At 42.2% G+C, this 15,643-nt stretch overlaps 1 protein-coding gene across 3 annotated transcripts in view; it reads left to right on the forward strand.

The window, feature by feature from the left end:
* The window catches only part of LOC138207994 (protein kinase C-binding protein NELL1-like), a 252,661-nt gene that overhangs the window by 205,274 nt on the left and 31,744 nt on the right, over positions 1 to 15,643 (forward strand). For all 3 annotated transcript variants that reach the window (XM_069165603.1, XM_069165604.1, XM_069165601.1), the window contains one exon: positions 11,433 to 11,528. In XM_069165603.1, the coding sequence (XP_069021704.1) occupies positions 11,433 to 11,528 (96 nt within the window). The remainder of the gene's footprint in view (positions 1 to 11,432; positions 11,529 to 15,643) is intronic.

The following is a 15,643-nucleotide window of genomic DNA, read 5'->3' on the forward strand; positions in this document are numbered from 1 at the left end:
GCGCGTGTGTGTGTGTCGGGAACAGATTCGGATAGAGGGAGTCGCTCATCCATGCGCCGCCCCCTCTGTTATGAAAGCTCCTCACATCCAGCTGCCAAGGGCGTCCCTGCTACCACCCCCCTTTTCCCCCCGTTCCCCCACTGCTCTGATAGGTTCGTGCCCCCCGCGACTCTTCCGCAGATGGAAATAGATAAAATCATCCAGACGTGCCGTGAACAGCCAGTTAATGTTCCCCACACACTGATTCAGCGGCGAGATGAATACATTTCTGTTTTTATTTGTTTTGTTTATTCCGTTTTTATTCAGCAGTTGAGTATTATTATAATTTTTTTTTTCATATAGATACATCGAACGGACCAAAAACTCATCCATCAAAGAGAAGTACGTGGCCTTGAGTCCTGCCAGATCTTCTCTTTGGGAATTTATATTCTGCAGTTTGTAATATACACATCTCAACTTTATAGTTGCATTGAACACATAAATAGATCTATCATAACATAAATACACAGTTACCACTTACATATAAGCAGAAATATTAACTTTATACGTGAGCGGTTGTCAAATTGGAGAATCTGATACAAGTTTGGAATTCTTTCAAGTAATATAAACCATATGAAAATCCATCTTTAAACCTGTATTAATCGTATTTTTACACTTCGAATTCCCCAAAAACTACAAACACAACATTAACACTAATTCGGAGCTGTGTTTGTGTCCACCTCAGAAAGGACATAACAAATTATACAGTAGCTCTCTGTCCTATTTCTGTTCTCTTCTTAGATGATCTCCGTCGGGGGATTAACATTCAGGTCGCACATCCTGCAGCCGCTTCCTTCCTTTGCTTTACTTTCAAATCGACTCGCACCTGTTAGTATAATCTGTCACCTCCATTTTTTAAAACCCACTGCAAGTCCATAGCACGCCTGTGTTTATTCAGTCTGAGTGCATCTACGGAGCCAAAGCAAGTGTGTAAGATAAAGCCAATGCAAGTCTTTTAAAAGCATCCCTCCCTCTTACTTTTGGATATTTATAAAAAAAAAAAAACTTTGGATTAGGATTATGGAATGTGCTTTTAAGAGATCAGTCTAACTCTGGGGACGGCGATCCTCTCATTTTAAAGTGGCACTAAGCAGAGCTGTGTGGTAACTGATAACTGTGTACACAAGGAAATGTACTTGTAGTTTTTCGAAAATGTAATGACGAGGAAAAAAAAAAAAAAAAAAATTGCAGCGCTTTGAAAGCTTTTAAAGGGAAATCATGAATCCCAGGAGGACATTTAAAACATGTTTTACACTCGGAGAAAGTGACAGAAAAAAAAAGAAAATGGATCTGTTCGTTTTTATGCTCATGTTTTTTTTTCAGTCTTCCTGTCTGTACACCAGAGGAACCTCATTGTTAGTTCAGTCCTCTGCTGCCATCTGATTATGGAGGAAACATTTCAAACTGTCTCCGCACACACGCGAGCGCTATACGTGTTCACTGATTGCATTTGCTTCATCAAAGATCTCATCGGTGAGGACTGACGGTAATCACACACACCGAACCCGAACTGACTCCTGAAGAAGAGCTCCTCATAAAAACAGGAAAGCGTCTTCACCCACCGTTTGCTTACAAGGCTTAAATAAGGTGGTAGAGGATGCTTCTAACACTCCAATAAATCTGTTATTCCGACAGCTTTATTTGCTGATGTCGTCGTCCACAGGGTCTCCTCGGGAGTGTGCTTTCACCACTTTTACCTTTTCCTCTGCAGTCCGCATAATGGTGATTTCTGCAGTCGGCATGACAACTGACACAATTCAAAGTCTGCAGATGACTCGCTGTTGTCATTCTGCTCCACGCTGACGACAAGGATCGCGGTCCTATCGCAGACGACTTTGTACAGTGGACTAAAGAAGAATTTTAAGTCCTATCGCAGAGAATCTTTGCAAAAAAAAAAAAAAAAAAAAAACAGTCCAGCAAGGCTCCATGTTGGTAAACCCTCACGACCCAAATCCAACATTGAGGTTTTTGTGAACATTTTCCGTAAGCTGCTGGTATGGCAAACCTCAGCGTCAAGGCGAAAACTGCTCAGCAGAAGGTCAGCAGTTTGTGTTCAGCAAAGTAACCTGACTGACCTGTACAACAGACAGGTAGTGTGGAAGGTAGTTATATCGCTGGCATGCTGATGTCGTGATCGATGTCCCGAAATTTAGCACTTTACTTTGAATTCAATTTTATGATTGGTACGGTCAATCAGACCAGGCTGTTGTTTTTCCCTGACTCTGCAACATCCAGTGTCATTAAACCCCACCTGTGTTTGATGTGCTGCAGTTAGTCACGTTTTTGTAATTTTCTTGCGTCTATATTTTCCTGCAAAACCCAGATGGAAGTTGAAGTCAAAACATGACTGCGAAAACAGATTTAATTAGGGAATACACGTATTATTGTACATTATTATTGTTCATTATGAGGGAAAATAATTTTCTCTCGATTTCGATTTTCTCTCTTTTTCCACTGTGATACCTCTAGTATATCTCTGGTAAAGTGATTGAATTAAAGAGAAACAAATAATTGTCAATGATCTCTCCCACTTACAGTTTATAATGGAGTACGTGTTACAGGAGGTCAATCAATAACACGCGTAAAGGTTCTGCAAAATCGAATGGCGTGTCACCCTCCGTATTCCTTGAAATACTTTGTGATAGTTTTACTTTGGCAATCCAAATGGCTCTCGGCGCTGCTCCCTTGCTCGCAGCACTCGCACCCTCCACCTCCTGAGTGGTTTGAAATGTACGGCGGCTCGTCCCCCGGGCGAGAAATCTCTCGGAGCACCTGGCGGAATTAATTGTCGTGTCAGCAGTATTGATCAACCACCCTTTCAACCCTCTGCAGATACATTATGGCAGTAAAAATCTGCCTTAATGCATCTTTAATCCATGCCGACCGCCTGGCCCGAGTCCTTATTGTCTTGTAAGTGCAGTCATTATCTGTGATGTTCAGTAAATGCCCAACCGAGAGTACAGCCAAGGGTGAACTACCTTTACTCTGATGCATTACAAAGTGAGGCATTTGTATGAGTAAATGGTGCTGGCATTAATTCTTTCTTAGCTGCAGTTTTTGGCCTGTTCAGCTCTTCCTTGCGGGCTGACAGTGGACTTCTGCCTCTGTGTTTAAGCCTGCAGTTGTGCATTCATTAACTGGGAAGCTAGTCACGTATTGTACATATACTGTACACTGCAGAGTCGGGAGGGAGGGAGTGAGGGAGGGAGGGAGGGAGGGGGATTCTTTTATCCTCTTGGGATCAGGTTCGCAGGAGAGAGAGTTTAGCATCGATTGTGAAGATACCCCTTTGATAGCCCTTTGTTTCTATCAGAACTAATGGGTCATGTTTTCAGGAGGGCTCTTTGATATGTTGTATTGTGCTCCCCCCCCCCCCCCCCCGCGCTTTCATTTCAGCATCTGTTCGACGGATGTTCTTCCATTCAACCGTGGCGTTGATCCATTTTTGGCCACTGTGAGGCAGGAAAGCGATCCGATAGCAAACAAAACCCTTAAGGCCTGCAAACACACTGCTTGCGCGGTGTGTCGCGTTACCTGCCGCTGCGTGACGTCATCTCATTTCGGCGTCCATATCAACGGACAAGAGCGGCCGCACCGCCGGCGTCTCGCGCCTCGCATTCGTGGGACATCATCTAGAAAATAAACCCAGAGCCAATTTGTCACGCGAGCCGTGTGCAGTTCCCAGCTAAAATATACGGGGAAACAATCGGTGATCACACGTGCACTTTATAATCATTACAAAAACGACACGTTGCCAGGTGAAGGGCAGGGTTTTCCCCGAGGTTCTCGGTCTCCCTCTCCGTATCGCTCCTCCGTCTCTTTTTGAGTACCTGTGTGTGTCTGCGCGTCTCGCTATGAACGCGGGTAAACAAAAATCCCGTAAATGCTTTTTGGGTACAGCTCATCACCTGTCTGATCTCAAAAAACACCTTTTAAACTTGTTATAGTTTTTTGGAGTTGTGTTGACACGTCCAGAGTGACATTATTATGAATTTGAAATTGTTCTGAATGATTGTAAGTCACAAAACCTTTTCCCCTTTGTTTACCAACTCCACTCGAAAATTGTCTCTTTCTTTAGCGCCTAAAAATGTTTGACTTTGCTCAGCGGCTAGGATGTAACTTTGTTTACTGTTTGCCGATGTTCAGGGAGTCCATAGTGAGTTTATCCGTTGTTTTTGCAGCAGGAGTTGGTGTTGGTGAGAGTGATTGACCAGACGACGTCAGAGGACAGTGCTTAAAGACAACGGAAGTGTGCATCTTAGTAATTTACACTGGCTGACCTCTGTTACCGATGTCACTGTCTTCAGATCCAGATGTCCCTCCAGCAGCGTAGACAGTGACTGTCTGCAGGCTGATCAGAGATACTTCTAACACTTTCGCTTCATTTGCCCAGTCCGTTGAAGTTTCATAACAGGAACGCCAAAGAGCTCATGGGGCCTTGATTGATTGCCGTAGACAGAGAGTTTTTCAAGTAAAGGAAGGGCTCAGTTTTGTACAGGGGTAGCAGGAAGGTGGTGTGATTGGACAAATAATAAATCCAATGCTGCGGAAACTACCGTTTGACGTCTTGTGAGACTGGACCAGTAAATGTCCTCTGAAACCAAAAAGATGAGCTAAAATGGGCTAAAAAGCCCTGACTTGGCTGATAGTGTTGCCCCATTTCGCATTACATGATTTGATACATTGATCAGACTGATGTTGAAACGACTGAAAAGTTCAGCTTGAAGCCCCTGAGATTTAAATTTGTCGTTGGAGCTGAGATAATTATCGCGAGGATAACAATGTGTTAATGAAACACATCAATGAGCTGTGGTGTGCGCTATGGGATACTAATTATTGGCTTAATTCTATTCTACCGTTGAATTACAAAGGTCTTCTTTTTTTCTCTCTCTCTCCCTCTCTTTTCACACCTATTTGAATTTCACTGTAATATTCCTGCTCTTAATTCTGAGATGGATCCTTGGACGCCCAACGACCGTGAACGTGGATTTTAGCCACGGCGCCGAGTGGAATGATTTCATTCTCACCACCCACTGGAAAGCAATCTAGGCCTGTAATGGGAAACTCAAATAGCAAATCTGTGGGTATAAGCATGTCTGGAGAAGTCACGAGTCAGCAACAGGCTCAGTTAAGCAGCGAGATAGTTTATCTGGAGGTCAAGGGGACTACAATGAGGGAGGGCAGTCTCCCTGCAGCTCCGGCGCAGGCTATTTGTCGCTGTAGGGGGGGTCCTGACAATCTAATGTGAAGTGGGCACTGAGGAAGGAAGCAGAGAGGAGATATGGAAACTAAAAATGAAATAAGAATTGATACAAGGTACATAAATGGGGGAGGAAGCTGAAAAGAAGGTGGTGTTGGTGAGAAGCTTTGCAGAAGTCAATGGTGAGATTAGAGGGTTAGTGAACGCTTGAGATCTGTAGCGTCAATGGTAAATCGGGTTTTGGTGTCTACGTGAAAAGGAAATGTGATTCACATCTACCGCTCGTCTTTGTGTTCTACTGTATAGGCAATGAAATGTCCCTCCTCTTCGAAGATGCTTCCCTGCTGTGTTTGTTGATCAGCAGCAGCACATATTTATTCTCTTCCCATTCTTATTCAGAAATGGAAAACCGTCACCAGCACACTATATATGTATATTGTATGTAGAAAAAAAAAAACCTCCAGTTGAAAACAACAGGTCGCCCCCTTTATAGAAAGCCCCCAGAGAGAACATGATCTTCACCCAGCAAAGAAGCCACAAAGCGAATTGAAGTGCAAATGTTTTTGCCATTTGACACGCTCGACCATAAATTGAATGAAGGAGTGTAAACATGGCACCGCACCACAAAAAGCCGGCAGACATTTGTGACTGAAAACAAAATCTGCAAGTAAATGAGTTTTCAAACACGACTGAATCTTACTTGAACGTGAACACACCACAGCGATGCATGGTCGGCCGTGGTTTTGTGCCATGACTGAAAAAAAAAAAAAGCAACAAGCAGTAGCAGGTCAGAGCAAAACTTATTGCGCGCTGCTTATTTCATTATTATGCTGCTTTTTTTCCTTTTTTTCAAATTGGAGTTTGCGGAGAGTTCGTGCTTTAACTTGTGGCTTGTAGTGCATTTCACTCAAAACTTCAACACCAACACATCCTCATGGCGAGACAACAAAATATATCCCTCCCAAAACGACATACGTGAGTGTTTTCAGCGCCCTCTGTAGGACCGTTACGTCCTTTATTACCTTAAAGAGCGGACGTAATTTACCAAAACAACAAATATGACCGTAAGACAGCCGAGAGACTGGCGTACAAAACCTTTGTCGTCATGGTAACAATAAATCACACTTTATACTTCCTCACCTGATTTCCTCTTTTGCTCCTGTGATATTTGCCACGGCCACGAGAGGTTGCAATAGTGGTAATTATGGGTTTTATTAGGCTGTATAACATGTTTGCCGACTGTTCTACATGGAGGGTTAAGGGCAGGTGATATCCTGCGACGATTTTTCAGCCACGTCTTAAACTTTAAAAGAGAGAAGTAAAAATGTAACTAAACCAGTGTTATTCTGTGTTAATATCTATAATACGGAACACTGAACTTTAACGATTAACCTAAAAGTATATTCTTTTTAATCCAATAGTTTGATTTGATTCCATGCAAATCCTCATACACTTTATAGTTGGCAGCTGCATTGTAATTACTGTACGGTAGTTTTAGTAGAGTTGTATTACGCCTAAGGTCTGAATTTATACTGTGTGAGACTTCTTGATGAGAATAAAATACTGGAGGCAAATGGAAATTGGAGCTTGTATTTGGGCAAGAAAACTATTGCCCTCAGCCACGCAGCACCCACACCACCAGCGAAGCCCCCTCATCACAGGAAGTCATTAGTTTGATAGGCAGGCGGCATTATGCTGATAGGGGTGAAATGATAATTAGAGCTGAAGATAGATTGAGTCAATATAAGTGTAATTAATTTTTAAGTGTGAGCTTTATTAGTACAGAGGCAATCAGGGTCCTAATGAGGGCCTGGTAGAACTTATTAAATAGTCGAAGCAGTCACACTTTATTTATTGCATTGCATTTGTTTGTATATTTAGCATCCCCCCCCCCCCCCCCAAAATAGCGGGATGATAATTTATGCGGACAAATTATATTTCTTTTGGATTCATAAACCAAATGGAGACAAGCTGCTTCACATAGATTGCACACAGATATTGCACTCACATACCCTATGTATGTCACTATGAATAGATTTTTCAGCCCATTAAGGCTCATCTTTTAAATCATGTCATTAATTAAGCTTAGAAATACTAAAGTAATTTCTCTTTAATGAACTTGCTCAATTAAGCCTGCCCTCTTTTTTGGTTTAATCCTCCTCGCTTTAAGCACTGACGAACTATTCTTTCTCCCTGTCTACACTCGCTCTTCCTGGTGTCTTGCGGAGGACATTTCTCTTCCCGCTCCCTTCGACCTGACGCTTCTCCTTTGTGTCTTTGTCTCAGCCACGTTGATGCATCACACCCCGCGTGCTCGCAGAACAAATCGCAGCCGTTCGCCCCGCTAGCCTGCTTCCAGCAAAAGGCAGCGCTGCGCACGCTTGCTAATGCAGCGATGACATGTTCTGATAAAATGAGATGCAAGTGAAACGTCGCCTCGTGAATGATCGATAAAATATTGTTGAGAAGTTATGGCATGACAAGGGAAACGATTTTTTTTTTTTACATTGTCCTCACCGATATGTTTTGCAGGCAAGTGACCTCCGGTGGCGGGGAAAACGTTGACACATAACCAGACCGTTGACCAAATGTAAACCGTCTCGTCAGTGCTGATTTTTGAGGGAAAAGAAAGAAATTCATATTTGTTATGTTGCGCCACTTAACTGTTGATTTTATGCGCAGGCAGCAGCCAGAGCCGCGGGCATTATGGCAGTGTTAAAATTGCGTACTTGCGTACGTACGTAATTGTGTACCTACTTACACTTACTATATTGAGAGCACAAATGCATTCATACCATCAAGTAAGGAAACAGTCAGTGCACTAGAAGTACTCGGATGGTGTACTTAAAATAATTCACAAATTGAGTGTGGACGTTTTTCACTCCTCAACTGAAGCTTCAAAACTTATACCAATGCAAGTTGGACACATTCACATAAAATTGCTTATTTTTCGTCCCATCCACCTGATTGCAATATTCCAGGATTGCCTCGAGAACATTATATTCAAACTTGGCACAAACATTGACTTGGACTCAAGGATGAACTGATAATCCAGTTGTTTTTTTTTACAGTTTTTTTTATTTCAGAAATGAGTCATGCACATGTTTTGTAACCTTAATATTCATGGAGCTTGGAGAGGACTGATTCGTGTTCAGAGGGTAGCTCTTCTCCCACCGCTTCTGGATCAATTCATGGTCCGAGCAGCTGGCCTTGCTTTTCACCGTTCAATTTTCTTTTGAAGAGCCTCCACACTCTCCGTGGCCTCCATTTCGTAGTTCTCTGCCTCTATTTTCTCTCTCTGGAGTGCTTTGTTGAGATCCTCCAGGTCCTGTTTTGCAACACTGAGTTTAGCAGTAAAGCACCTGCTTTTGAGTCGTATGCATCCTTTTCACCTCCTTGAGTTCTTGGAGATGAACTTACACCGTGAAGGGGCAGGCCACCTTCCCTTCACTTACCTGCTGGTTGTTGGAGGTTTCAGCTCTCTGCAGGCTCTTGGTCCTTCCTCTCAGCTGCAGTCAGAGCTTTGTTGTTCAGTTTCAGCTCCTGATTTTCCAGCTGAATTGCCTAAATCTTTCTGGAAAGGACGCTAATTGCCGTGCAGGCGTCTGGTTCGCAGTTTCTCCATTATCTCATGGTACAAGTGGTGGAAAAAACTCTCGTGTCTTCTACACAGTAAACTGTGATAAATGCATGTAAAGATATAGACTCAAGAACAGTCAATGCTTTTTGGTAAACTCTTGAATTCATGGCATCACTGCTGCCTGCTGTATGAAAGGATGTTTCACGTATGTCAAAGCTAAAATAATTAACCATTCGCAAACGTTTCATTGCAGTGGTTACACATTATCCCCATTATGCCTAATCCCATCACAATCCCATATAACTGTGACCTTCTTTTGTGTAAATGGTGAGGGAACACGTGGTTTGGTAGAGTCCTATTTTGTAGCCAGTTCATGATTTTCGGTTTTTCATGAATCTATTGTGATACACATTTTATATGACATCACTGAGGAGGCCAATCGTGCACTCCGATTCATGCCGTGATGCCCGCTGGTTTTACAGCTCTGCGATGTGACGTTACCTTACCTCCGCATGATAAAGTTTGTTCTGAATGTGACGTTTTCCAATTTTTAGCTTGTTTGCCACAAGTTAAATACACTCAACAACCTGTTAGCCTGGTGCAAACCAAACCCAATTTCACTATGTGCGGATCTGGCCACCCTCCACTGGGAATCGTTTGCAGTTGTTCCATCGTACTGGGCATAGACCAATGAATATCTCGTTGAAAAATATTGATTAGTCCACCTTTTAAAACGCTATTGCTATGTCCTGAAAGTGTTTGTTGAACTATCTGTGAGGTAAAATCTGTAATACAGCTGCACACAGTACTGGTTTATTTAAGCCATGAAGCTGATGTTCCCCGACTTCAACCAAATCATTTCACTGACCTAAACTTGATCAGACTTTGAGGACAAGCGGCAGGTCAGAAAACACTCATGAGTCACTTATTAAACAGGCTTTTAGTCTTCATCTACGGGGCACTACGACACACTTATCTGCAGCGCCAGTCAACACACGGCACAGAGAAAATGAGAGGCAACAAATCAGTGCATGCTCTGGTTTTATCACACTTTTCTTTTCCTTTTTTTTTTTTCAAGTAACGACAGTAGCTCAGCTGGTGGAGCAGCTTGTCGTTGACACTCAGCCTCAGATCTGCTCCTGATGTTGCGGGTTAGCTTCTTGCGCAATCACTGAGCGAATGTGTGTGAGTGGGTGAATGTGAGACTTCGTAAAGTGCCTGCACTGTTATCAGGAGATGGATGTGCTATATAAAAACCAGCCCACTTTGCGAGGAGACAAGCCTGAGCCTCCACATCTCTTAGATGTTTGTGCCGTCCAACTGGTAGAAGCAAGGGGTTAGAAAACATGAGAATGCAATAAGAAATCCTTTTCAGTTCCATCAGAATACTGTTTCACAACCTTTAATCAGTTCTTCTGACTGAATTTTTTTAATTTGTTTTCACATTTCAACCAGCAAAATTAACACAAGATTTTTGTACAATACAACTAACAAACAGAAATATTTTCCCTGCTGTGTTCGGCCCGATTTAAACCAAATTTGAGAATCTTGATTTATTTATTGCGCTACACTACAACTTATTTCTGTATTTTAAGTCTCACACCTCACTGTAACTTTTATTTTTTTAACTTTTACCATGTTTTTTTTCTTTTATTTTAACGTTTTAATAACTATATTTAAATGCCTTTTTACGGTGTCTTCCTTTTCCTAAATGTTTTGATGCTTTTAATGTTTTTATGTAAACCAGTTTGAATTGACATCTGCTATACAAATAACCTTTTATCCATTGCAGTATTTCATACCACCAGCTTTTTATGGAACTGATTTTTGCTGCAATTAGATTTGGCTTATATCATTGACTGTATATAAAAGTGGACGAATATAGCTGGCTCCACTTTCATCACCATAGTCACTAACTTGGTCTGCCTCCTATTTGAAAGACAGCCAGAGTTCAGATGGTTTGTCAGAGCTTCAGCTTTTCCTAAAAAACAGCTGCTTGCTGTTAAACAAGGTTGACGTGAACAGCGAGTCTGCACTATCCAGTAAATGTATCATCAAACCAAAACATTACACAGTCATTTGATCCACCCTCAGTTTAAAAATATTCCTGATTTGCAACTTTTAGTCAGGCGGCACTATCGCCAGTGTGACAGTTTTACCGGTGGTGACATTTCATTTCCATAACTCTGATAGTTTTACAGCTGTACGGAGTCGCTGTCTGCTAGATGACAACCACTTCAAAGAAGAATTTAATATTAGAGTGTCTTAGCAAACCAAAATAAATCTGAGGGCTTGTTACAGTTTTGAGCTTTTTTTTTTTTTTTTTTTTTTTTAACCTCCTTTTCAAATGCACATGGAGAAACATTAAAACACCATTTATAAGCCCACGTGAATGACACAAAAGTGACTGTGTTCCCGCTGAGGATTGTTACACTTTTTTAAAAGACAGTCGGGGGAACCACTTTGCGCTTCGCAGCGCCTTCACGAAACCTTAAACGGCAGGAATTCAAAGACTTTTTTTTTGCGTTGCTGCTGCTGCTGTGAAATCCAGGACAGGAAGACAAACTGAACTAACACGCCTCCCTTTTTTTTCCTTTTTTCTATTTCCTATAGCCTTCTGTGAGGAAGGATGCCGGAGCGGGGGGACCTGTGTCTCCCCCAATACGTGCGTCTGTCCCTCGGGATTCACGGGACGCCGCTGCGAGACGGGTAAGACCCGAGGAACCGCCGCCTCATCTCTCACTCGTCCGCTTTGTTCAGCTCGACCATCGTATTGTTTTTTTTTTTATACATCAGAGGAATGGTCATTGGATCGGTATTAGCCGTCTCCCTCACACCGCCACACCACACACTTACAAACACACTTTTACGCTCCATCTCTAAAGCCTTGTGTTTAAATTGGACACTGCAGATATTGAGGATCCCCGGAGAGCCATAGAAAAGGGCATCTAATTCTTCTCCACTCTCCTCCTCCCGTCTCCTCACCTCCTTTCTCTCGTCTCTTCCTCTGTTTTTCTTCTTTCTTCCTCCCGTCTCGCCTCCACCCGTCTCTCATTCCCCCCATCCTCCTCTGCACCACCCCGTCCTCTCCTCTTTCCACTATTGCCTCCCTCTTTCTTACACTCTTTTCTTCTTCTTTCTTTTCCCAATCTCTTCCTCTCCTCCTTCTTTTCCTCCGTTCTTTCTTCTCGTCTCGCCTCTTCTTCTCCTTCCTATCTTTCGCTTTTCTTCCCGTGTCTTCTGTCCTCATTTCCTCCTCCTATTTCCCTCAATCACCTCCTCCCTTCCTCCATTTTCCATCCCTCCTGTCCTCTTTCATTTTACTTTTCTTCTCTCCTTCCCTCATTACTTCCTATCCCCTCTTCGTTTTTTTCCTATGTATCCTGTTATTCTCTCTTTTCTTTCCTTTCATCTTCATCTTCGCCAACTCCCCTCCTTTTTTCCCTCCCATCTTCCACTCTTTGCTCTCCTCCATTTTCCTCCACTTCCTCCTTTTCTTTCCTTCATTCCACTCTCTCTTTTCCTTTTGTGCTTTCTCCCCCTTTTCCCCCTCTCCTTCCTCTTCCGTTTCCTTCCTCTCCTTCTTCCCTCTGTCGTTTCACGATTCATCCATCCTCTCTCTTCCTCTCTCTGGCATTCCTCTCTTCTTCCTTCATCTCCGCTGTTAATTCTGCGGTCTAATTTTACAGAAGTAATCAACCAGCTCACATAAAGCACTACATTCACAGGTCAGCTATTTACAGCTTGTTGCCATGGTTTCCCTTTAGATACTGAGTTACACTCAAACGCTCACATTTCTACGTGAACCACTTTAAATCTCAGGTACTGCCGTCAGTCCTCATAGCCTCGTAAACACGTAAAACAGAGGAATATGACAAGAGTGTGTTTCCTGGAATGCAGTTGTCTAATGAGAGAGCCAGAATGTCTCACCAGACACTCGATATAAAAAGTCCACATACTGTGAATTACAGAGAAATGTTTCCACAGGTTTAATTAGTAACAGACATTCATATACTGTCGTATGTAAAAGTCCAGCACAATAGCGTTCAATTTAAATATTCATTTTATCCATTGAAAAATGGCTTCATTTTAAATTAAATGTTACAGTACACTATCAATAACAGTATGAACTATAATATTAATGAAATATTTTATAAATTATTGCTCTTTACATCCTAGTAAGATTCTTTTTTTTTAAAAAGTTTTAAACGTTACTTTTCGTCAGTTAATGTTGCAGGTATTTCCTAATTTTTTTATATGTCCAGTTGGTTTGAGTCTCCTCGAGCGTTCGGCTCTAAACTCTGAATCCTGCTGAAGTTTCTTAAAATTGCTGAGCTGCGATCTGATCTCCGAGAAATATCACAGCTAAGCACACGTGCATTTTTGAATTGATCTCATGTTTGCGTTTCCACAAAATCTATCAAATGAGCAGAAAAGTCGTCATAAGTTGAATGTCACCGGTTATTAACTTCATCCCACAGACTCTTGGAAAAACGAATGATTTTATAGTTCATGTTGTTCTGTAAATCATGAACTTTGCTTATTTATTTTTTTTAGCAACACTTTGAGAAAATAACCAGCAACTTAAAACTAATTCATATATACTCTCAGATCTGAATATTTGAACCAGCGACAGGTGATCAGCGGCTACACATCTTACGAAAGACAATCCCCCAAGGACTGATTAACCTCCCGATAAACAGCATCGAATGTACGCAGATTAATTAGCTGACTCCTCAATAGTGTTCTCTGAAAATTTAATTTCATGTCAAAATGCAACCTTTTGTCATTCAGCACAGACTTAGTGAAATGAGAGAAAAAAAAAAAAAAAAAAACATCATGCAAATAAGAAAATAAAAGAGTTCAGCTGAGGAGCAGATGAGGTGCAGAAAGCTGGTTCACCCCTTCTGAGAACCAAAATGAGGACCAACACATCATCACACTAATGAGGCTCGTCTCTCAGGCCCTCCGGCTGCTGCCTGCGGCTGCTCCAGATGTGATGCACCGCAAAATCACTCTTGTCTGTCTACGTCAAAATCTGTGTCTGTCTCTGAAAGTCAAACGAATCCCTTCTACATGTGAATCACATTCACAGAAACCACAGATGAACAGGGTCAAAAAAAAAAAAATAAATCTACCACCAAAAGTCTTGCAGTTTACTTTGCCAACACATGTTCAGATTGTAAAAGTTTGCTTCAAGAGGGACACAAATTTGAACAGAAATTTTAGTTTAAGTACTGAAATCAGGGTACGTGTATAAAAATGGCCTTTGTCATGTGCTTCTGCAAGTGTTCTGTATGAGAGAAATATTTAGCTGAAGCTAAATCACTGAAAAAAAGCTTGAAGATGCTCTTAAAGTTTTTTTTTTTAGGTCTGAATGCAGCTCAAGTGTAAACAACAACTGGAGCCAGAGGTGTTGTTTGAAATGTCAGAGTTAGTCGAGTGTTTGCTGATTTACAACAAGATGCTCTCCAATGAATACGAGCATTGTGTGTATTATTTGTTGTCTTTATGTCTGTTACTGTGAACATCAGAGCTGCTCTCGATTTGTTTTATATTGCCTCGTGAGATCACGGAATCGTTTTGGTGGATTGCGTCGAAAAGATTCAATTCTTTTGCCGCGAGAATCTCCCGAAACTTTGTTGACTTTTCAAGCGAGCATGCAAAGCATGTTATATTTATTTGCTCATATATTTGGAATCCACAACCTCAAAAATGCACCACAAAAGCATATATGAGCTTCCATTAATAATGAAAAAAAAACAAAGGAACACGAGGAGGAGGTATGGAGGTAAAGTGCTTCCGTGTCCTTAAAGTGCTGCCTGGGTTGGTGGAGCTTCGACTTGCCGTGGGCAACTTGTATGAGCGGTGCAGAGTTTTATATAATAAATATATATATTTTTTATTTTTTTTAACTCTGTGCATGGCATGTTCTCTGTCTGTCACGGTGCCTCACTCTCAATCAGTCTCTCCGTCTGATGAACTCTCTTCCCCGTCTGTTTCCGTCTCTCGTGTACATCTGTCTCTTTCTTCCGCCTCCACTTCCATCTCCCTGCCTGGTTCCCCCCCTCCCCCCTCTCCTCCTTCCTGCCCCCCCCCCCCACCTCTTGTGATAAAGCCATCACCGCTCCACCGACTTCTCTTCCTCTGTGGCGCGCATCTATCTAAATATAAAGCCGATGGGAAACGGAGTCAATCTCACCTCTGATCTTCCCCCCCCCCCCCTTCTCCCACGTTGACCCGTTCCTCGTGGGGTCGCCAGCCTTGTCTCCGCGTGGGTTTGCAGAGCTGCCGCAGATCCGCTGCCGGATCCTCCTGGTTTATTTTCTGAAAAAGGCTTTAACTCCAAAGGAATAAAAATAAAAAAAACGGAACGGCACTGACCTCGCAGTCAACTCGCAGTTCAGAAATGCTCTACTTCTTTGTCAAAGCAGCTGATGTTAAGTACATAATGTCAGAGGGACTGTGTGTTTGGTTTGGAGCTGGATTTTTTCTTTCTTTTTTTTAAGTGTTCACGCGTTGAAAGTTTGGATCCCCCAAACGTTCCCACTCTTGCTGTACTTGCATGTAGATCTGACATTTTGGTGACCGCGCTCTATATAAGCAGGTGTTTTTGTGTCATTAACTTTGAGTTGGTTGTAGAAACCTCTCCACGTTATGCTGATCAACGTAATATTAATACAATGTGGGACAACCAGAACGGGTGTTTCGGGTTTTTCTTTGAATCCGGGTTTGTTAATAGCAGTTTTTCCACGACACTGCCCTCAAATACAACCAGGCGTGTTTTCTAAATCAGCACCTTATATTTAGGCCCAAAAAAGGTT

The sequence above is a fragment of the Embiotoca jacksoni genome, unplaced genomic scaffold, assembly GCF_022577435.1.
Source record: "Embiotoca jacksoni isolate LCO1_2020_lvr unplaced genomic scaffold, fEmbJac1.0.p SCAF_35, whole genome shotgun sequence".
NCBI classification, from domain to species: domain Eukaryota; kingdom Metazoa; phylum Chordata; class Actinopteri; family Embiotocidae; genus Embiotoca; species Embiotoca jacksoni.